General features: G+C 37.8%; 1 protein-coding gene across 1 annotated transcript in view; it reads right to left on the bottom strand.

Annotated features, from left to right (window-relative positions):
• Positions 1–23,630, bottom strand: part of LOC126108511 (coiled-coil domain-containing protein AGAP005037) — a 249,741-nt gene that overhangs the window by 162,390 nt on the left and 63,721 nt on the right. Inside the window, exon 4 of the mRNA XM_049913778.1 lies at positions 12,766–13,022. Coding sequence (XP_049769735.1) covers positions 12,766–13,022 — 257 coding nt within the window. The remainder of the gene's footprint in view (positions 1–12,765; positions 13,023–23,630) is intronic.

The raw sequence follows: 23,630 nt of genomic DNA, 5'->3' as shown, positions 1-23,630 counted from the left end.
GGACTCACTTTACTTGGTCTTTTTCCCATCTGTTTTCCAAATTTGGAAAAGTCAAATTAATCAAGTTAATGTTAAGTTAGTTGAAATGGGTGGAATTTGTGTCGTGAATACTGACTTTGCTTTCTCTTTTACAGTTAATATTCCGGCTTTTATGATGATGTTTAGAAACCTTTTTGGTGAGGACATACTGGGAACATTGAATGAATTAAGAATTCTGTTGGGAAATTTATCTTTCATCTTAGTTCATCAATGTATCAATGGAATTACATTTTTTTTCTTCCCTTGCTATCATATTCTATATCAATTAACTAGGCAAACACCATTTTTGGCTTGTTTATTATTGTTATTGCACAACCTAGGTTTTGGATTATCAGCCCATTTTCAAGTACATTCTGATTCCCAAAGATGATAATGCGAAGATAAACATGACAATAAGGCAAAGATAGTCATCTCAACTTCTTCATATATTGATCCATGGCTTAATGTAAAATTACTTCAGTGACCATTTTTTAACAAATTACATATGGAATTATACAATTCAGCAATTACACAAACATGACTAAACATACCTGGGAATAAACTTATGCATTAGCCAAGAACTTTTTATCTACTGATGGATTGAGGCACAAAATTTTACTTCTATCCTGGAGCTGTAACATCATCTAAAAGAGGCGAATAATTGAATTGGGAATACTCATTTAATAATAGGTGTGAGAATGTACACATCTGTGTCCCCCCCAACTGGCTTACTTTAGCCCCCTTTTCCTCTGTGTGTAAGACTTGTACATCTATTATGTATTTGTGATTACTGTTAAGGCGATGTTCGGCAAACCCAATTCAATTATTCACCTCTTTTAGATGATATCACAACTCCATGATAGAAGTAAAGCTTTGAGCCTTAATGCATCAGTAGATAAAAAGTTCTTGGCTAATGCATAAGTTTATTCCCAGGTATGTTTAGTCATGTTAGTGTAATTTCTGAATTGTGTAATTCCATATGTAATTTGCTGAGAAATGGTCACTGAAGTAATTTTACTTTAAGACATGGATTGATATATTAAGAACTTTTGCCTTATCATCATGTTTATCTTTGCATTATCATCTTTGGGAGTCAGTAACGAACTTGAAAATGGACTTATAACATGAAACCTATGTTGTGCAGTAACAATAACAACATTTGTGAAACAAGGCAAAAAATAGTGTTTGTTTAGTTAATTTACAATATTACCACCAAGAACCCACAGCTGATTCAATTAAAATGATATTCTATATCTGTGATTTGTGTGTTAAACTACACAATTTTTGTTGTGGAAATTGTTCACTCATACAACCATTCTCTGTTTATGTAGTTTGCCTCTATAAACAGATTTTTGATGAGCTGTTTGCTCTGTCTTTACTACAGTAGATTGCACAAGTTGATGCTCAAGATGATTTTGTGAGAGTGCGGATGAAGAAGCATGCCATTTTGAAGTTCATGTTCTAGAACATTTGTTAGCATTCAAATATATTCCTAAAAGCTTGAGAACATTATGGAACAACCTTGAATTTTTTTTCCTCTGAAGCATGGATTGATGTGAAAGAGACAGAAGAGCATGTCATATTGAAAGTAGTGCCCATTTCACCCACAACAACACATATATGAGTTATAAGAAATGGTACCATTGCAGGGGCGTATCCCACATTATAGTAATGATTAAAAACCATTCAAAAGCTGAGATTGCACAAAACATTTTTTGTTTATTCGAGACAACCGCTTTTAACAGTCTTAGCTGTCATCTTCAGGTCTTAAACATTTATTTGTAGTAAAACACATTCATTTTACACTGACCTCATGCACAAGACGTCAAGTGGATAAAACTCAGCACATTATAAATGGGACAGAGGGGTATCTCTTCCGTAAGACAGAAGAACACCGCCCATGCAAAGAAGTAAGAGCGATAGGAACCTTAAAGATCCTCCTATGGAATATAGAAGGTCTAAAACGTGCAATGAACATAGCTCCAAGAGATTTTATGCAAGGATATGACATAGCAATCCTATCATAGACATTTTTAACGAAAAACTGGCAACACCTAGGATTTTACTGCACTTATCTCCATGCAAGCAAGGTGACAAAGGAAGATCAAGTGGAGAAATAACTGTCGTCATAAAACTGGAATTAACACCAATAACTGCAACTGTCATACACAAACATACACTCCTCACAAAAACAAAACACATTACAATGATATCAGCAAAATAATAACAGCATACTTCCAACTGAACGAAACAGCCATTGATATAATAGATGAAATAGACCAGCTGATCACTCAGATCAAACATAATAAACCACCAATTATTTCCAGGGACTTAAACTGCAGAAAGGATATACAAAACTATAAAGCAAAAATAATGGTGGAAAAGTTGCAGGAAGAAGGCTTTATCCTAAACAATCCCACCTACATATATTTCCCACAATGGCAGAAGCACAACAGACATTGCATTTATAACGAGACCAACTAGGAGCAGCATATCACCTCTATGGACTGCAGACCACACACCACTTCTGAAACGTATCCCTCTGGAAATAAATATCCAGTGAGCATGGTGGAAAGTGGAAAGTGCAAGAAAAACAGGAAGGGGCAGATAGACATTGGGAAAGTAGAAATAAAATCAGACAACATAAAACAAATATACATGCAAATAGACAATTCAAGACTAGAGAAATCAACAGAAGTGATAGGAGAACTCCCAAGAGAAGCTGGTACTCCCAGGTACAAAAGAAGAGGGAAAAAATGGTTCCACACAGAGTGTTACAGTCTAAAATGATATATGTACCACAAAACTCCAAAAGAAAAGCAGAGAACATTCTGGGCAAGAGAAGGAAAGAAACTAGTGGAGGAAGCCCTAAAAGACCCATATATTGCACTACATTGCAGAAAACGAGCTGAAATACTTTACATCAGTATGAAAATATGGGAGGCGCACTTTGACAACATACTGAACAAGGAAGGACTAAACGGGAGACTAGAGGGCAGACAGTATACATGCCACAAACAACTATGGAATGGGTCCCATTGGCTATAGAAGAGCTCAAAGATGCCATTAACAGCACCAAGAACAAAAAAAGCTGCAGGCCCTGACAGAATTTGTAACAAACACGTAAAAGACACTGCCCTACAATAAGTGCATAGAAACAGCCTCCATTCCAGAACAGTGGAAGCAGTCAATAGTAAAAGTGCTATATAAAGGGAAGGAGACCCCAAGAACCCTAGTAGATACCTTTCAAAGCGTTGACAAAAATAATAACAGGAAGAATAAAGTAAACAATCAACAAACACTTCCCCAAAAGCCAGATGGGATTCAGGAAAGGAAGATCAAGTCTGACTGCAATAGAAGTCCTGCTAAAGAGTGTATAGGAAGCCCTTGAAGACAGAGAAAAGTTTTATGTAGTATTTATAGACTTCCAAAAGCCTTTAACTTTATAAACAGAAAATTAGTGACCAAACACTAGAGAAAACCCTAAGAGAAAACAACATATGGACACAAATCATAAGTGAAGTGCTGTGATGGAACAAAATAAGGATCTCGGACAACCTCTCTCCCTATCAGAGCCAGTACTCCAATCACATGGTGTACTTCAGCGAGACCCAGTGAATCCTCTGTTATTTATTCTTGCAATGGAAGAAATTGAAAGAATATCTCAAAGGAGAGTGTAACCGCATATGCACATGCAGGCGGTATTGTAATAGATACAAAGGACATTGCAAAGTTACAAGAAGCTAAACAATGTGCAAAATTAGTGTGTCAAACACGCTTTGAAATACAAATGCGGTGAAAACGGAAATGATGATTCTCCGAAATGGAGGAATAGTACCTGCATCAGCCAAGATCTTCATATTAGAGAAAACTGAAAATCATTCCAGACTGCAAGTACCTAGGGGTCAAATAGAAACAACTGCAAAATGTCTCACAAAATATGTAACAGACAAATCAGTGCAAGTAATAATGGCAATCCATGAAATACCATACATTAGATCCCTCAGCCTGCAGATAGTGATGGCAACTATTCAGACCCAAAATCTTCCCAATACTGACGTATGGCATAGAAATTATCAGACCACGTCTTACATTGAAAAACCTAATGACACTAGAAAGGGTAAAGGCAACATATATAGAAAGCAATAGGAGTGCCCAAAACAACACGATCCAGACTTGTATACCTGCTGGTGAGGGAACCTTTCCTCATTGAAGACCTATGGGCAAACCTGATGCTACCCAACACAACTGCTTCAGAAAGTCTACTTAAAACATTGAAGGAAAAAAGGGAAGACATGCCTCCAGAATTATACATTACAGGTGCCATGATTGACTGAACATGGACAAAGGAAAACTTCAAAATGAGACGCAAGATCATCAGGATGGCAGCTCATGGTTTCCACCACCTTATTTGCAGCAACACCTCATATACTGAACCAAATGCAATGTGTAAGTGTAAACTGTGTCATCAGATATGCAAACATTGCCATATAGAACTCTGTACCAAAAGGACACAGTCCATAAGAGACTACGCAAATCACAATTTGTAAAATTTCTAATTTCGTGTATTATTATCATTGTACTTTGAACTTGTATGCCTATTTGGCTGCAATAAACTTATTATTATTATTATTATTATTATTATTATTATTATCTGCTTTTACAGCCTCATTGGACCACTTTACTCAATCATTTCCTAGTGCTCTTCTTCAGTAAGTGCAACTGCGGTGGAACAAAATAAGAATCTCGGACAACCTCTACCTAAGCCATGTCCATATACATATCGCTCACAGATGCTTGTTACATGATGCATGAGCAATATGTATGTGGACATGCTCTTTTGGACAATATGCTGTGTGTTTTTAAATATTTTAACGATCACAAATGTTTATAATGTACTGAGCTTTATCCACTTGACATCTGGTGCATAAGGTGAGCATTAAATGGACATGTTTTACTACAAAAAAAAATGTTTAAGACTTGAAGATGATAGGTAAGACTGTTGAAACCGGTTGTCTTGAATAAAAAAATAAAAATAAAGGAAAAAAAGAAAAATGTGGGTGATCTCGGCCTTTGAATGGTTTTTAACAATTAAACAGATCGCCCTTCAGTATTCTCACAATGAGAAAATTCAGTCTTATAGTGACAGGGGCAACAGCTGTGATCACTGATACGATTAACATATTGCCTAAACCTGTGCTATTCACATGTAGATTGAAATACAACTGGCAGTTATGTATTCAACTTCCTTAGTACATCTAGCATCCATTCACCTTGCTACATGTCCTGCCCATATCTATTTCAATTTCATCACACTTGTAACTACATCTTTCACTCCAACATGTTCTGTAATCCAGTTGTTTCCTTTTTTTGTTCCTTCCAGCAATTCCCAACATGCATCACTACATTGCTCATGGAGCAGTGTGAATGGTTTTTATGTTTAGTCTGAAAATCAAAACTGACGATCTACACCAAGTAAACTTTCAGTTCAGATATATTGGAAATTTCATTTTAAAAACCCTATTTAGATTACCAAAACACACTAACAGCCATTTTCACTCATCTTTTTATTTCTTTTGCTGTCACTCCAGGCATGATAGTAGTCACGTATTATGAGTAATATTTATTTTGGAAACCATTTTCCTAAATTGGAAAATAAAAAAGTGAATTTCAGGATACTAAGATCATTTTCAGTGATTGAAAGTTTATTTCCAGGTAGTTAATTTTGAATTAAAAGAAAGGTATCCCTTGGATTTCACAAAGAAAAGAAAATTTGATTAAACAGAACTGCCAACATTCTAAGAAAATCTCAGTGGAGAAAGAGCCATTAGCATGGGAAATGATTTTAAAATATTGATTCCATTACGCACAACTTGCAGGTGTGAAAGATTTTCAACTAATGGAGTCTTACACGTGGAACTTAATTAATTTGGAGCGTAACGTTCAATGTGCCATGGCTGATACCAGACTGAATATAAAAAAAGATTGTTAGAAATTAAGTGTATGCATCATCTTATTAGTTCATTACTTCTTGGTGTAATTAAAACCTACAAATACAAATTAAAGGAATTTTTTGAATGTTAATTAAGTAAAATTTATATTTTGTTATTTTAAAAATTAGAGTGTTAATTTCTTTCCAATCTATTATTTAGTTTGGTGGGAAATTTTGTTAATGTTATTGGCTGATGCATTGTGTTATGCTGGGTCTCAGAAAGGTTGGGAACCAGCATGTTATATTGAGTAACAAACAAATAGAGCAATCTTAACAGACATGTGACCAGCATCAGCTCCACTATTACTCCTCATTCTGCTTAGGAAATCGAGTGGCCAAATATTATGTGAAACTCCATTTCAAATAAAATTTAGTCCTTATAATAACTTTACAGATATTTTGCCCACAGAAAAAAACGGCTCAGCAGCTAGAAGCAACAGATTTGTCCTGGATTATCATAGTGGTTACATCTGCCTACAAGTTTTGAATTGAATACTTGTGCATTGGAATTAGATTTGTACATGCTGATTCACACTATGCATCATTAGCGCCAAACTGACAGGACACTTCTGTGCACGTATATTTCACTATGATAAGATCTTGTGGATGACAGAAATGGGAAACAGTATAGCCACAAAAAACAACAAAAGGGGATGTTCTGAGAAAGCATATAAAGACTGGATCATCAGGTTGATGCACAATTTATATACAAGTTACTCTCACAGTACTTAGTCTGTGAAAAAACAACTGGGAGAATAATTGTAGAAAGACAGTTGTATGTACATAGCATAAATGATAGCCAATATGGTAAACTTTTAGCATGTTCTTACAGTGTTCCTGAAATGTGATTTATAGTTCAAAAGAGTAACCAAAAGAAACAAGTGCATTTTATACAAATTACAGGAAAAGAATCATTTGTGGTAAAACGATATTACCTTATACTAATAGTAGTTTTAGAAAGTCAGAATATACAAGTAGATTAAACCAAAAGAAAAGATAACATATTGTCAAAGAGGCCTAATAGTTACCATAAATATTCACTCTTATATAGCATTTTTGGTATTAGCACATATTAGTGTGAATGTTTTACATTTCTGTGTTCTTATTTACAACACTATCAAGGAAGTCATTTTAATATACACTAATCACTATGAAGAAAGTAAAATACAGTAATAAATTCAGTTATTAATTTCTTTAAGCTCTTTTGTCATAACTACATTTAAATTTATGACTTTCACTAGTTTCTTTTTGTCACTTTCATCTCAGTTATTATTATTATTGTAAAGTTATTTTCTGTATAATTTAACTGGTGGTAAAACAACCTTTGTCATGCAATATTTAGTGTTTTAAAACATGCCAACTCACTAAATATTTTATTTTATGACTGCTGATTGCTTTTTTTCATATGCAAAAATAGTTTGAGCTTGATTGTAAGACAAATAGAGTGGCATAAAATCATAAATTTGGATTAGAAAATGCTCTGTTGTTGTTTGTCACTGTTTATGTGTTATACAATACAGAAGTAATTTGTTTAACTTATTTTTCTTCTTCACCATGACAGCATATTCTGCATTTTGATAAAATTGGAAAAGTGTGTGCCTTATTTACAGTGCTTCTTGTTTGGGAGTCTTGATATATATGAAGTAGCAAATCCATTTTGCACTTATTAAATTATTCCATGCTACTGGGCTATGGCAAAATGAATTTCTTTCACACCCTCCTCATTCTGATTCAAATTATTGGTGTGTTTAATAATCTCTATCACCCCTTTGTACAGCCTATCACAGTAATCGCTTATGGGAGCCAGGACATGAATCTTACCACATCAAATCTGATAGCCTCCTTGTTGCAAAGCATGTTCCACTACAGCTAATTTATCTGTTTCTCCCCTCCTTTAGTTGCCCTTGTGTTGTTCTAATAATTTTCCTCGAGTTTTTTTGTATAAAACTTTGCATCTCGCCAAGAAATTCATTTGACCACTGCACAATAGCCCAGACTATTTTAATAAATGGGACATTTCTGGCAATGAAAATTTACATTTTGAAAGTTCATTTTAAACAAAAACCACTGGCCTGGTGCCCTTCATTTCTGTCCTAATAGTAAAAGTTTGTCATCTTTCCCACAGCCTCCCTCATCACCTTACATCTATTTCTTGTACTGACTTGTAATTGTCATTACAGTTAACTCTTCAATTTTGTGGCTATAATTACTGTTGTTTTCACTGTGGGTACCATATTAGTATCACTTGTACCACTCAGGTCCAAGAATAAAGATCATATTACAAAGATCTCTATTAATGGCCGTTAGAGAAAACAATTCTTAAATGAGAGATCTACTGGTGTTGCCAGTGGATTTGAAGTAGTCCTTTGCCTGTTGCTTTTATCTGAAACTGGAATGGCAAAGAAAAAGGCAAAATAATAATTCCTGCTTTCTGCATCAACATGAATTGAACTTGGCATTTACTCTGGCCCAATGTGTATCTGTACTGTGCATAGACTCCATTTTAATGTGGTTTATGTGTAGCTTTCCATTTAACAAAAGGCAATTTCTCTTCTTAGTTATTAAAACAATTTACATAATTACACACACTCATTCCACAAGGATTTCTTTTAGCTTTGACAATCATCACACGTTTCACCAGCACGTGGTATGTCCACCACGTTACTGATCGAATGATGTATTCAATGTAGCAGAAGTAATTCACAGCCATTTTTTCAGTTAACGTTTATCTCCAGGTATCTTAGCATTGTCACCACATTATTGGGCATTACGTTAATGGCAGGTAGGCCTGCCACAGTTGTGGAACTTTTCATCACTGTTTTTCTTGTGTGTCATTTGCTTGCTAATCTGTACAGAAATGCAAAATGTGTTTGATTTACTTACCTTTAACTATAATTGCATTTAGCATTTCTGGGAAGAATGTACAGTGCTACGTTTCTCTGCATTTTGCAACAATATATCACAACGTTTTTCAAAAAGGTTGTCGTGGAGTGATACAAACACTTTTTTCTGCAACTACTGTCAGTTTTAAGATGAGCTTATGGAGGACATATTATACTGACAATATTGGGTGAAAACAGTGAACTCTGTGACACCTGATGTGTTATTGTATAATACTGGTTCCATGTCCATATAAGGATAGAAATCGGCAGTGTGATAACACATAGCCAATACTAGTGAACCAGCTGACTGACAGTAACATGATACTAAGAATTTCTAACTGTGAAGGGTGTACTTTATGATCAAAACAATCTGTTAGACTAGCTGGGCATTAAGTAATACATTCATTCATAGTACAAATATGTTGGATTTGTCAGTTTCTTCATGTACCTCAGCTACATATAATCACTTCTGTATCCCTAGACAAACATGGAATCTGATTTATACGATAGCACATCAAACATCATAGTATTTTTCTTTATCATCACATAGTGTTAGTGAGCAAATGGTATTGTGGATAGAGCTTGTTACAAAATAAATTATTATTGTTGTTAAAAAGAAGCTTTGACTGATACCCATTACAACTGAGTGAAATGGTGTGGTGGTTGAGGCTGCTCCAACATATGGAGGGCCAGTTATTCAAAGCCCTGTCTTATTATGCACATTCAGGTTTTCTATGGTTCCACTCAATCATGTAAGGCAAACAACAGGATAGTTCCAGAATGAAATTTCATCCTGCATTCTGGACCGAGACTTGAACTCGAGACCTTTATCTTTCGTAGGGAAGTGCTCTACAGACTGAGCTACCCAAACACAACTCACAACCAGTCCTCACAGCTTAACTTCAGACAGCACCTCATCTCCTACCTTCCAAGCTTCACAGCAGTTCTCCTGCAAACCTTGGTAGTTTTGCACTCCCGGAAGAGGTGTTGGCAAAAGTAAAGCTGTGAGAACAGGCCGTCAGTCGTGCTTGGGTAACTCAGTTGGTAAGCACTTGCTGATGATAGGCAATGGTCATGAGTTCAAGTTTATCTGCCAGGAAGTTTCAGACCGGTACAGTTGCTCTGAAAGGAATATAGCCTATTTCCTTTCCCAGTCTGAGCATGTGCTCCATCTCGAGACCTCATTGCCAACCGATGATTAAACTCCAATCTCTCTTTTTGTCCTTCTTTATGTCAGATTTAAATATATTTGAGCTGTGGAAGACAGGTTATGAAAACCTTTCTCCTTCCTCCTCAGAAAACTTACAAGGTAGCTGCAGTTTATGGCAGGTCGTGGCCCATCGAACATAGGCCGGTGTGAGGTGGAGGTTGCACCACTAAGTTAAGTAACAGTTTAGACTTTGTACATATGTACTGTTTGTGTTTCCCTTTTTTTCGTTTATAAATGCATAGCCATGGTGTTCTTTTAATCATTGACAAAGGTCTTCTTAGGCACTTGTGGGTTTGATTGTTCTGAAGAAGGTGTAGTTATCTACGCCGAAACCTAGTGAGCTAGGTGCTTTTTTCGCAGTCGAGGTGGGTTTCTAGTTTTTTAATAATTCTGGATGGCTGTGTGAGGATTTGAACCGCTCCTGTGAATGTGGCTCTTGTGTCTTAATGCAGCACTCACTTGGTTATAACCCTCTCACCTGCTTCCTATTATCTTCAAATTTGTTAGAGTTATTTGATACAGACACAGAAAATTAATGCCCATTGTGTAAAATAGGTGAGGAAACTAATAAAAATAATTACCATTTTTTTGAGGGGTCACCTTCACAGTTAGGCTATTTGGACACAATTCCCCAGACTACCATCCTGAATTCCATTGTCACTGATTATGTTTCCCTCTACGAAATCTAGTCCCAAAGTGGCATTATTTCCAGATACCCCTTGGGAAAACCTCTGGTAGAGGAATGGCATGTCTGAATAGACAGGAACAAGGCTAGTTGTTTCATTGTTTATTTTTATTGTAGCCAGATCAGTATTGGGGTACATGCCCATTTTCAGCAGTCCTACAGACATACAGTACATAATACTATATGCTATGACACGTGTTCACAATTTTGCATTAGGCTGCCTCAGTACTTGCATATAATTTATTATTTCCCTCATAGAATTTCTGCAGAATTTTTTTCTTCGATTTTCAACTGGTTATCAACACGTTTTTACTGTGTTACAGATGAAGCAGGGCACTTTACAATACAAGCAATGTATTTTGTAGTTCATGAGGTTACTTCATTTCTTGGTGAGTTCTCTTTGTAGGAGGACATTTGTGAAAGTTTTTGTAATATTCTTTTTTTGTAGGTCTATTCGTTCATGTATAATATTATTCAGATCTTTTTTCATGTGAGCAATGATTTCTATTTCTTCAAGGCTGCTGAGATATCTGGCTCTGTGTGTAAAATGAGCTGGCTCTGTGATATGTCAGTCATTTCATGATTTTACATACACTTTACTATTAATAACTGAAACAATGAAAGTAATTAAATAACAAAAATACATGCATCACTTAAATAACAGAAAATAATGTTCATGAACCTACAATACTGACATCTTTGATGACAAAACACATCACTGGTGATATAAAGGACGCTACCTCATCTCGTGTGTGAGATGCATTTGCATGAATGTGTGTTTGTATATGTTGTCTATTTCAGAACAAGGCCTTCTGGCAGAAAGCCTATGTGTTTAGTGGTCTTTTTGTTTGCCTGTCTGAGAGTCAACATCTCCACTACGTGGTGAATAGCAGTCTGTCCTTTTCATAATATTGCCATTTTTCCCTCCTGGATTTTCCCTCATTTGTGATTGACAAGTAAGTGTTCCTCTTGATAAGTATGGAGGTGTGATTACACATGTCAATCACATCGTGATTTCGGGCAGCATGGGGTTCACGCCTGAGCCTCAGGACATGTGCTAGCAGCACATGTCGGGTGTTTCAAGCGTCCAACTTCACGTCTCAATATCTCGGAATGTAATGGAAATATTGCGATGCAATCAATGCCATTGTGTATGTGATTTGTCATCCTATGGATTGCTGAGGAAAAAATATAGGAGATCCATTTAAAAAAAAACATAAGTTTGTGTTAAAAAACACATATGCTTTTGTTTTAGAATGTTTCCAAATATGTACATTCACGGGCCCCAGCCCTACATTGATACCGGTGAAAGTCCTTTTCCAATAGCTGTTGTTGTTACAGAGATATTTTGTGTGGACGAGATAGCTGGGACACCCTGTAAATTGTTTACTGTCTATTATTTCTGGGACTGCTGAAGATGGACCTGTAGCCTGGTACGGGAACAGCCAAAATAAAAATAAACAGCAAATGAACAGCTTTGTCTGTGTACACACAAACATGTCATTTATCAACTTCATAAGGGCTTCAGGACACTGTGAATACAAGACCTCTGGTAGCAGTAGTTTTTGGAAATTATTGGTGACATTAAAAGTTTGAGTCCGACATGGTGTGCTCAGGAAGCCTGCTCGTAAAAAGCAGGAAATTTCATTTCGAGTCCATGTCTCGCACAAGTTTTCATTTGTGATGACACACAACAGTAATAATCATAAAGGTTACGCCCTTGCTATTTCAACTGTATAGAGACTAAATTTGTTTGAAATATTATCTTAAAAGGCGTATCTATAAATGTGACACGGAATACATCAGACCATCAGTAACGTTGTCATCTACATTACTGGAACAGTATTTCTTGTTAAACATAATGCTAGCAATTATGACAAAAACCTTAGAGACTAATTGTCTGCTTCACACAGAATGGATATTACAGTACAGTTTCAGGTACTGTCTCCTTGTACTCTTATGCCAGCTATCTGCTTACCATTCCTGTATCCACCAGAGCTCGTGTCCCTGCCTCCAGCTTGTGAGGCCGTGGAGGCAGCAGATGTCCCTGTGGAGACGGCATTCGATCCTGCACCCGTGCCGGACTGCACGCCCGTTCCTACTGCGTAGTCCCGCGGTGCGGGTGTGGGTCCCCCTGCCGAGGTGCTCCCCACAGCTGTTGGAGTCTGCGTCAGCGCCTTCTGAACTAGGCCTGTGAGGTTTGCCAGCTGCCGCTCCATGTGCTCCACTCGGATCCTGTGCCAGCCACGAAACCATATTAGGGACTGATGCGGGGTCTCTACGTAAGGTCCTGTTCTCCTATCACAGGTATGCTCAGCGACCGAGAATGACCTACAGCATGTCTCACATGTCAAGATCTGCTAAGAATTGTAAGAGATCGAGCTATACGGCCACTATGCACAATACGTCTGCAGAGTTCCAATTCTGCCAGTACCTCACTACTACTGTCTACAACATCTCTCCTTCATCTTTGCCTTCCTCATCTTCACAACAAGCAAGTCCGTTTCAACCTGGGCTCTGAGTAACCTGCCCTTCCTTGTCAACCTTCCCCCAACCTATTCCTCTCCCCTCCTAGAGGAAGGAACTAATAGTGCTGAGAGCTAATATGGTGTCATCACTTTCATTTATAATGATTTTCAGCAGTACTACACGTTTTACCTGCTGAAAAAAATTACTGGCCACAAAATCTGTCTCATAATTTATTAGTTTTTTCAACTGAATTTTTTTCTCATACACATACCACTGTATGTGTAATTTTAAGAGCTTTCAAATGCTGAACAAATTATTATGGCCTGTTATGCAATTAATAAAAAACGTGTACTTGCTTCAGTACAAGGTGTTTGATTATTATCGGTAAAAATGAAAGGGATGAGTAGAAAACTATGAAACAAACAAATCGTCCTAATAAGCCTAAGTCCAGAAACCAACGGTCACTCGATACGATATATTACAAATGAGTACGTGAACACCTTGTAACAGAGTCCCCCAGGAAACTGCAGATATACACTTGGAGGACAAGCACATTACAGGTGTTCCATGTGACCACCATTTGTGTAAAGGCTGCCTTCAGCCTGCCACCTCATTGATGCCTGTACATGCTCAAAAGTCCCTGGAATGTCCTAAATGCATTGGCAAGCATCCACAGTGCCTTGCTGGAGTTCATTGACACTCTCAATAGGAGTGGAATACACCAAAGCTTTTAATATCCCCACACAAAAAAGTTCCACAGCTTCAAATTGGGGGAGAGGGGGGGGGGGGCAGGGCACCGTATTGGCAAACCACAAACATTACACGAGTTGTCAAAACGCTATTTCTAGTACTTATTTGTCCAGAATGATGATAAAATCAAATGAGGACAATGTATCACTTTGTACTTTATGCTTCACACGTAATGTTTTGAAATTAACAGGGTTGTAACATTGCACGACTGCAGTTGTGCGTACATTGTATTAGGAAAACCATTGGTTTCTAGACCTTTGTTTATTAGTATTATTTGCTAGTTTCAGAGTCCTCTACTCGTCTGTTTTGTTTGTGCCTATGATAATCAAACAAACTTTATGCTGATTGATAAAAGTTGATAGTATTAATCATATAATAAAATTGTGTGTCCCACAGCTCACTATTAGTTCCCAAAAACCTAATTCCATTATCTTGAACAATTCAGGAAGTAAGAGAGATGTTCTGTCATGTGTTCAAGTGACACTCTATGGTAGGTTGTTCCAGCTCAAGTGTCAAGCTCCAGTTAACAATGCAATCATCTTTTGTTTCAAACCTCTTTTAAGTTGTGCATTATATGATACATAGTTCTTTAGTGACTGTATTTCTTAGAAAACCTGTGCATGGTAGTTATTTGTGATTTCTACAAATATCTGCAGCATTAGCTCTAAATCAGAAGACTGTCTGTTTTAGAGACACTTTTCTTCCTTAATCAGCTCCATCGTCTATTTCTTTATCTAGTTGACATTCTAGAGATTCCAGGTCTGTTTCTAGCTGTGGTAATTTTTGTTGTGACTCAGTTTTGGATTTTAAAACAATTTTCCCGTATTCCACTTAAAGTTGAGAATGTATTTCTAGGTGTTACAGTCTATAACTGAAAATATGAAATGTTTATTGCATTAGCACATAACAAGTCTTAGGGAGTGATGCGTTATCTTCCTGAGATGAGAATTATTGCATTCAATACAAACTAATATGCAAATTTATGTATTGAGGATAATACTATTTTTAAGGACAATTTTTCACAACACAAAATTATATGACACACAATGACCATGTTACCTCTGTAAAACAGTTCCTTTGAGCTGTAAAGCTCCAAACTTTTTCAGTAAATTAGGTACTATGGTGTAAAGAAAATTACACTGTCCTATTAAAGACTACATTGTAACAACTGTGCACACTTTTGTGTGATTTTGTAATTTATACTACAGCAGAGATGTTTAATGATCATAGTGGTGCATGCTAGTTATACCCAAAAAGTAAATGTTGGAGTTAGAAAAAGTTGTTGTAAACAAGAATTTCATGCTAACTGTGGTAAGCGTTACAAGAAGTTTCCTTGCAATTGTGATAGCTTCCAAAGTATCATACACTAACTTCTTTCTAATAGGGACATTTAACCACAAAAATAATGAAACTCACAAATTATTTGTAAATTCTGCAAAATACTAACTGCATTCAAATTCCTGTTATCCAGAACTCACTTAAAAGCTTAATTCTCATTTCACTGTTGTAATACTGAGCATGCCTAACGTCTCAAAATGCTATAAATTAGCATGCAGTTTACTTTTTTATCCATTATTACATGTTCTGTTAATAGCACAGACATTCTATATCAGCACTACATGCACAACGCAACTTCTTCGTGTTGCAGGCAAACTTCGTATTGAATCTATGTATTTGCTGTGGTGTTGTTTCTCAGACTCCTTGCCACATTTGAAACTTGCTACATGTTAGTGGTTTGAAAGATTTGTAGGTAAGCTGTTAACATCAGAGGAATATGTTGTACACAATATTAGGCAGCGGCATACATAAGAAATTGTTTTCAATAGCTGTCAATATTCCTAAATAAAAACTTTTGAGAATCATTCTTACACCACATTTCAAATATTTTGCTCAAAATAACATTAATTATGGAGCCACATCTTTCATGAAAACAAAAATAACTATAAGTCTAGAATGACCAATAGTCACTTAAATACACTGAATGTACCAGCAGCATCACAAGAAAGCTGATACTTGATATCACATTTACAAAAATTAGACCACGCAAGGAAAACAGAACAGAAAAACAGAATGAAACATAATGATGGACAAAGGTATTTCAATTATATTTATAACCAGTGTTCATTAAGTATTATTTGCAACTTCTACAACAGTTCTAGTAACTTGCAATGATCGGCAGATCACAGAAGCAAATCACATAAAGTTTTTAGGCCTAAATCTTGATAAAAAAAAGTTAAATTGGAAGGCACATCTAGGCTACTTGGCAAATAAATGCAATAGCTTAGCATCAGCAATTTGTATTTTGTCAGGTGCCACTAATATTGTCACCAGAAATATACTGCATCACTTTATGTTTGTGAGATCTTGATTTTTATGTAAAAAAAAAAAGCAACATATATTTGAAACATTCATTTCTAGTCCAATTACTGCACTAGCCATAGAGACAATTTTAAATTTCCTGTGCACCATTTAAAACTCCATGCTCAGACATCACAGTATATGAGGTTAAAAACTTGGAATAAATGAAAAGTTGGAGAGAGGTTTGCTACCACCGCAATTGACATGGAGTTCAAAAAGAAGTTCCTGAAATTGTATATTTGAGGTACAGCATTGGTTACAAACGAAATATGGGTCATAAGAAAAAGAGAGAAGAAACTGGAAGTAATTGAAATGTTCTGTGAGTAGATGATAAAAATAAAGTGAAAAGTTGCAAAATTAAGAAGAAATAATAAATGTTGTAATACAAGTGCTGCAAAGACAATTTTACTCTGAAATGTCATGTTGTTTTGATGTACATGTTTTTACGCTTGCCATTGGCTTGAAGCCTCTCTCTGAAACTTGGAGCAATGGTTTCTACTCTCTTTCTTTTAATTCATTCATAAAGCTTTATTTACAATTGTACTTAAGTATATATTCCAGATTTCCTCACTTGTACCAGTGAGCAAACGACTGGGAACATAAAACTGTTCTGCTTAAAGGATATGTTTGTCTAAACTTTTATTAATTACACAGCATTTTATTTCAGGGTTATTATTATATAACTTGTCTACATAGTTAGTGAATTGCATCAAACAAATATGTCAAAACATGTATTTTGTAGCAGCAAGTGATCAGTCAAACACAGATAGAAGTATTACGACAATTATCTCTGTCACATTCAACGAGGCCAATTTTTGTTACAGCGCTCTTTATATAACAGAAGTAAAGGCTAATGTCATTTCACAATTACTAAAATAAAAAAAATAGGGAAAATCTGATCCATTGAAATTTAAACTACAAGTTATGGGATGATACTATCCCTAAGCATTAAGAAGTTGGTGTCTGTGCCAAAATATCTTGTGTGCAGCACTCATCTGCCAACACAAGTGCCTATTAAGAAGCGGACAAAAAGCAGTAATTAAAACCCCTATTAGAGTCTGTGATAAAAATAAAGACAGTGGTTTGAAACATTCATTCCGACTTCCTTTATATACACATTGTTGGTTCTCTATTTTGGGCAGATGTTTTTCAGTTATTAAGAGAGAAGATGAATAGTGTAAATGCAATTTATGACTGATGAGCTAACAGTTGCGAGAATATGAAGTGTAACTATTTACAGAAATCGAAGTTATCTGCCAGTCGTTGAGAGTGCTTGGTCAAATAAGATGGAAAAATAACCCAATGATGTTGCTTTGTTTGAAAGAATTGTAGACAAATCTTTCAATGATATTTTGTGTGTGTGTGTGTGTGTGTGTGTGTGTGTGTGTGTGTGTGTGTGTGTGTGTGTGTGTGTGTGATGGCAGGAGGTGTGCACAAATTATCTTAGTGTGACTTAAATTGCCATTAAACGAGATTTTCATACTGTGTCTTCAAATTTGTGACTAATAAACTTCTCTTCACCAAGAGCTGAATTAATAAAAAGTTCACTGGTTTCTGGTAAACAGTAAACATCTGCAGTATTAATGCAAGTGCGGGCTGTGGTATATTGGACAGACACAACAGTATGTTTCGCACCACTGCTTGGAGCACACCACGTATGCGTGCCTCAGAGAGCAGTGCTGTGCAGCACCAGTAGATTTTCGGGCATCACAGTAAAGGAAGTCATTAAATACACTCCTGGAAATGGAAAAAAGAACACATTGACACCGGTGTGTCAGACCCACCGTACTTGCTCTGGCAACTGCGAGAGGGCTGTACAAGCAATGATCACACGCACGGCACTGCGGACACACCAGGAACCGCGGTGTTGGCCGTCGAATGGCGCTAGCTGCGCAGCATTTGTGCACCGCCGCCGTCAGTGTCAGCCAGTTTGCCGTGGCATACGGAGCTCCATCGCAGTCTTTAACACTGGTAGCATGCCGCGACAGCGTGGACGTGAACCGTATGTGCAGTTGACGGACTTTGAGCGAGGGCGTATAGTGGGCATGCGGGAGGCCGGGTGGACGTACCGCCGAATTGCTCAACACGTGGGGCGTGAGGTCTCCACAGTACATCGATGTTGTCGCCCGTGGTCGGCGGAAGGTGCACGTGCCCGTCGACCTGGGACCGGACCGCAGCGACGCACGGATGCACGCCAAGACCGTAGGATCCTACGCAGTGCCGTAGGGGACCGCACCGCCACTTCCCAGCAAATTAGGGACACTGTTGCTCCTGGGGTATCGGCGAGGACCATTCGCAACCATCTCCATGAAGCTGGGCTACGGTCCCGCACACCGTTAGGCTGTCTTCTGCTCACGCCCCAACATCGTGCAGCCCGCCTCCAGTGGTGTCGCGACAGGCGTGAATGGAGGGACGAATGGAGACGTGTCATCTTCAGCGATGAGAGTCACTTCTGCCTTGGTGCCAATGATGGTCGTATGCGTGTTTGGCGCCGTGCAGGTGAGCGCCACAATCAGGACTGCATACGACCGAGGCACACAGGGCCAACACCCGGCATCACGGTGTGGGGAGCGATCTCCTACACTGGCCGTACACCACTGGTGATCGTCGAGGGGACACTGAATAGTGCACGGTACATCCAAACCGTCATCGAACCCATCGTTCTACCATTCCTAGACCGGCAAGGGAACTTGCTGTTCCAACAGGACAATGCACGTCCGCATGTATCCCGTGCCACCCAACGTGCTCTAGAAGGTGTAAGTCAACTACCCTGGCCAGCAAGATCTCCGGATCTGTTCCCCATTGAGCATGTTTGGGACTGGATGAAGCGTCGTCTCACGCGGTCTGCACGTCCAGCACGAACGCTGATCCAACTGAGGCGCCAGGTGGAAATGGCACGGCAAGCCGTTCCACAGGACTACATCCAGCATCTCTACGATCGTCTCCATGGGAGAATAGCAGCCTGCATTGCTGCGAAAGGTACTGTACTAGGTACTGTACTAGTACTGTACTGTACTGTACTGTACTGTACTGTACTAGTGCCGACATTGTGCATGCTCTGTTGCCTGTGTCTATGTGCCTGTGGTTCTGTCAGTGTGATCATGTGAGGTATCTGACCCCAGGAATGTGTCAATAAAGTTTCCCCTTCCTGGGACAATGAATTCACGGTGTTCTTATTTCAATTTCCAGGAGTGTAAGTGCTAGTGATGGCCTCACAAGCAGAGATGAAGGGCGGTTATTGAGTTATGCTTCAGGTCTATTACTGGCACAGTTCACTGCAAATGTCCCCTCCACAGTTGAGAGATGTGTGAGGTGAACTCAGACTGGTAATTCTGAGTCTCGAGGCCAGCCGTGCCACCCTCTACCTGCCCATCTCACTGGACTGGGATCGATCACTATGAAGCGTAACCCGTATAAAGTCACCATGGACGTTGTTTTGACATTTTGTCAGAAGTTTATGGAAGTGATGCTGATTGAAATACCATGATATTTTGACAAACACAACCAACTAGAAACACAAGGGCTTTCTATTAACTGAGACAAGTTGCTTAGTTTTGGGAAGGTTCTGAAGAAAAAAGAATGCAGTGTAAGCCCAAGTAAAAGATTACAACAGGCAGACATTAAGAGGAAAAAGTGTGAGTGTGAGGTGGTGGGGATAATGAAAATGGGCTATGAAGGGCTCAGCTGCTTATAACTGAATGACAGAGCTTCTTGCTATTCCATGAAGATAGAGAAAGAGAAAACAAGCCGTGAAGTGTCATTCGAACAGTGCGAAGTACAACTGTTGTGAAGTTGAAAAACAGAAAAGACACACAGATGGACAGGTCCCTGTCAAGCTCATCAGGTACTTTGATGTTTCAACATCTTTTGATCACTAATTGTCAGAGATGGTGAAACATTTCACTTTATGCCTTGTAGTGTAAAAATGCAATTGTTTCAGCCAAATTTCACAAACCATAAAACAAAACATTATGTGGTGTAGAAGTTTTAACCAAGAATTAATTACAATCTTAAATAATGAGATCTGTGAAATAAAGAAATACTCTGCTGTTCATTTGAGGTCATCACATGTAAGAATATGCAGAGCACAGATGTGGAAGAACAATGGTGCAAACCTTCCAAAACATATGCCAACACAGTGATGACATTACTATAATGCTTGGTACCTTGCATGAACTATTCCAGACAAGAAAGTTATGTACACATGAGTGCTGCAGTTCCTGATTTTTGAGAAGAAATTGAAAGAAAGAAACATTTCTGAATTAGTGTCTTCTGTGCACAGCTGATCCTCACAGCTGTTCAATTTCATTTTCGAGAAAGTTGTACGAAAATGGCAAAATAAAATTTGTCTTCATTGAGTAGTATTTGCTAACAACATTGCAATCCTTTACAGTAACAGACAATCAGTAATGTTGTCTGTAGTAAAACTTCATGGAATAGTGGCAATAAGTAACATGGAATAGTGGCAACAAGTAAAATACTAAATTTAAACTTAGAATGTTCATTACGTGGAAGGTACCAGATTGGGGTTTAACAATCAAATGTTAGCAAGTGGATTTAGGAAATCCTGTCTTCAAATGTTTAGGTGAGGTTACTGAACTGGCAGGGCTAAATCAGGTACTAACAGAGAAAGAACTGGTAAACTACAAAGAGCATATACACTTAGTGGGGACAATTGAACAAGAAATCTCTATCACACCAGCCAAAACTATGACAGTCTAACATAGTTATTAAAACAGAAACAATTTAAACATCTGAAACTATATTAATTAGTGACAGGTTTCAAAAATTGTAGGAAACCTTATCAAATTGAAGACAAGATAATCAATCATAAAACTGGAATTGCAATTTTGTTGTCTGTCTTTCAAGATAGAACAGCAAAAATTCATGAATTTTGGCACCATTTCGTACCAATAGCATAACCCCTGTGAAATATGACACTCCTTTGATTCCTTCCTACACAAAATCCATCTGCATCATCTAAGCAATTTTGAACAATAACTTACAATAATTCCATGCCTTGCTGAATCGAAGCACTAGCTAATAACATATACAGGACAAGACAAAAGTCTGGATCAATATAAAAGTTGAATTATGTGAGGATTCATAATGACATCTGGTGTGGGGTGTCTATAGGTAGGGGCGCAACTTATAGGAGCTATGGCAACAGTAGCAGCCATCTTGAAATCCATCATCTTGTATTTGGGTTATGTGTTTCAAACAGAAAGGGGGTCATGTGGCACATCATTTTGAACTTCCTCTTTCTCAGGAAAAGACATGTGAAATCTGTTTTAAGACATCTTTATTTGTGGAGGAGTTATGACCTGTTAAGAGTCTGAAATTGCAAGGAGGTAATAGATTCTCATTTACTGTTTCAGGTGATCCACAATGGCACTTACGCTGCAGGAATGCATTGAAATTGTGTTGATGAGTGATGGATTAAGTATCAGAGTGATTGCTGATGACTTCAGTACCCAGCTTCCTGAGAGAAATGACATGTCACATATGACGGTATCCAAGTTATTGGACAGATTTCGTGTAACAGGTTTGGTGGTGGACAAGACATGCAGTGGATGTCCAAGAACAGCCACTGACAATTGCAATACCATCTCTCGGAGGATGACCCTAATCGGTGCGTGCAGTTTGCAGAATGGGCTGTGGATCTAGGAATCCAAACTTCACACAACAGGTGTTATTCAGTCTTGAAACTAGTTTTTACATGCAAGGAGAAGTAAATAAACAGAATCATTGTTACTGGTCAAATGCGAACCCCTCATGTTTGGATCCCTGTAAAGGTTCTAGTGGTGAAAAAGTGCTGGTTTGGTGTGGGATTTGATAAACAAGAATTGTGAGTCTGGAATTTGTTGATGGAACCTTGACTGGGGAGAGGTATCTTAACATGCTCCGTGGTTATGTGGTTCCAATGCTTTTGATAGGGTGATTTCCCAATCTTCTTCCAACAAGACAGTGGACCTATACACTATGCTACTAAAGTCTGACAGTTATTGGATAACAGCTGGATAGGTAGGAGGAGGGGGGAGGGAGGGGGGACCTACCGAATGGCGACCATGGTCCCATGATCATACGCATCTTGACTTTTATCTGTGGGAACATTTTAACTGAATTATGTACGAGATAAAATGTAGCCCACCTTTGCTGGCATACAGGTGACGCATGTGCCTCTTTTGACTCATAGACCCTGTGATGTGTGCAGTAGGACTGGCAAAAAAGACTCTGATTGCGTGTCTTATGCAAGGAGGTCATATTGGGCATATGCTATAATGTTGACTCTGACAAGTATCCTAAACTTTAAACAGGTCATAATTCCTGCACAAATAAATAGCTTGAGACAGATTTCACATGTGTACTCCTGACAAAGAGGCCATTCAAATGATGTGTCACATGGCCCCTTCCCATTTGAGACTCGCCACCCAGGTCCAAGATGGCGGATTTCAAGATGGCTGCTGCTGTCACCATAGCTGCTAGATATTGCACCTCCACTTACAGACACCCCATACTAGGCACCATTATGATTCCTCAATTTTTCATCTTTTATGGGGGTGTACCCAGACTTTTACCTCACCATGTAGTGCAACAGTTGAAAAGAATCAAACAAAGAAGAAACAACCTGACAACAACCAGTAAGATGAAAGTAAAAGAAAATTTGATGGAAAGAACTTGAATATTTAAATGTATTGGAGAATTTCACTTAAAAGACATTACTTTTGATAAATTATGGGCAAAATATCCCATGTACATATACATAAAGAAACAAACTGCTGAACCAGACAGAGCAAGGATATCAGAAGCTGTACAGATTCTTTTGGTCCATCCTGTTTTAGGAAATGAAAATGACACATTATAAACATTTGAAGAACAGAAAAAAAGGTGAACAAATTTATGCAGTTTTATCAAATCTTTGATAAACTGTTATTAAGTCTTGACTCAAGTTATGCTAATATAAAATAGAGATGGAGTAAAAGCCATTTTACAGCAAGCCATGAGAAATAGTGGTACATATGTTTACATTGTTTGGCATGTATTATATGGGGTGAGTCACCTAACCTATTAATCAAAAATATTTGTAGACTTAACGAAGATATTAACACATGGCTCTTTGACAGTGTATAAAGTGCAACAAATGGGGTTTTACCTATGCAGTCAATCTTCCTAGCTTATTTGTGAGCTCTGATATACTGAAACAGGCATGTGTATTTTTTTAACAGATTGAGGCATATTTTTTATGATGAACAACATTGTGTTGTG

This window comes from Schistocerca cancellata, chromosome 11, assembly GCF_023864275.1.
Source record: "Schistocerca cancellata isolate TAMUIC-IGC-003103 chromosome 11, iqSchCanc2.1, whole genome shotgun sequence".
NCBI lineage: Eukaryota > Metazoa > Arthropoda > Insecta > Orthoptera > Acrididae > Schistocerca > Schistocerca cancellata.
The sequence above is the reverse complement of the archived record's forward strand: the minus strand, read 5'-3'. Positions and strand labels throughout refer to the sequence as shown.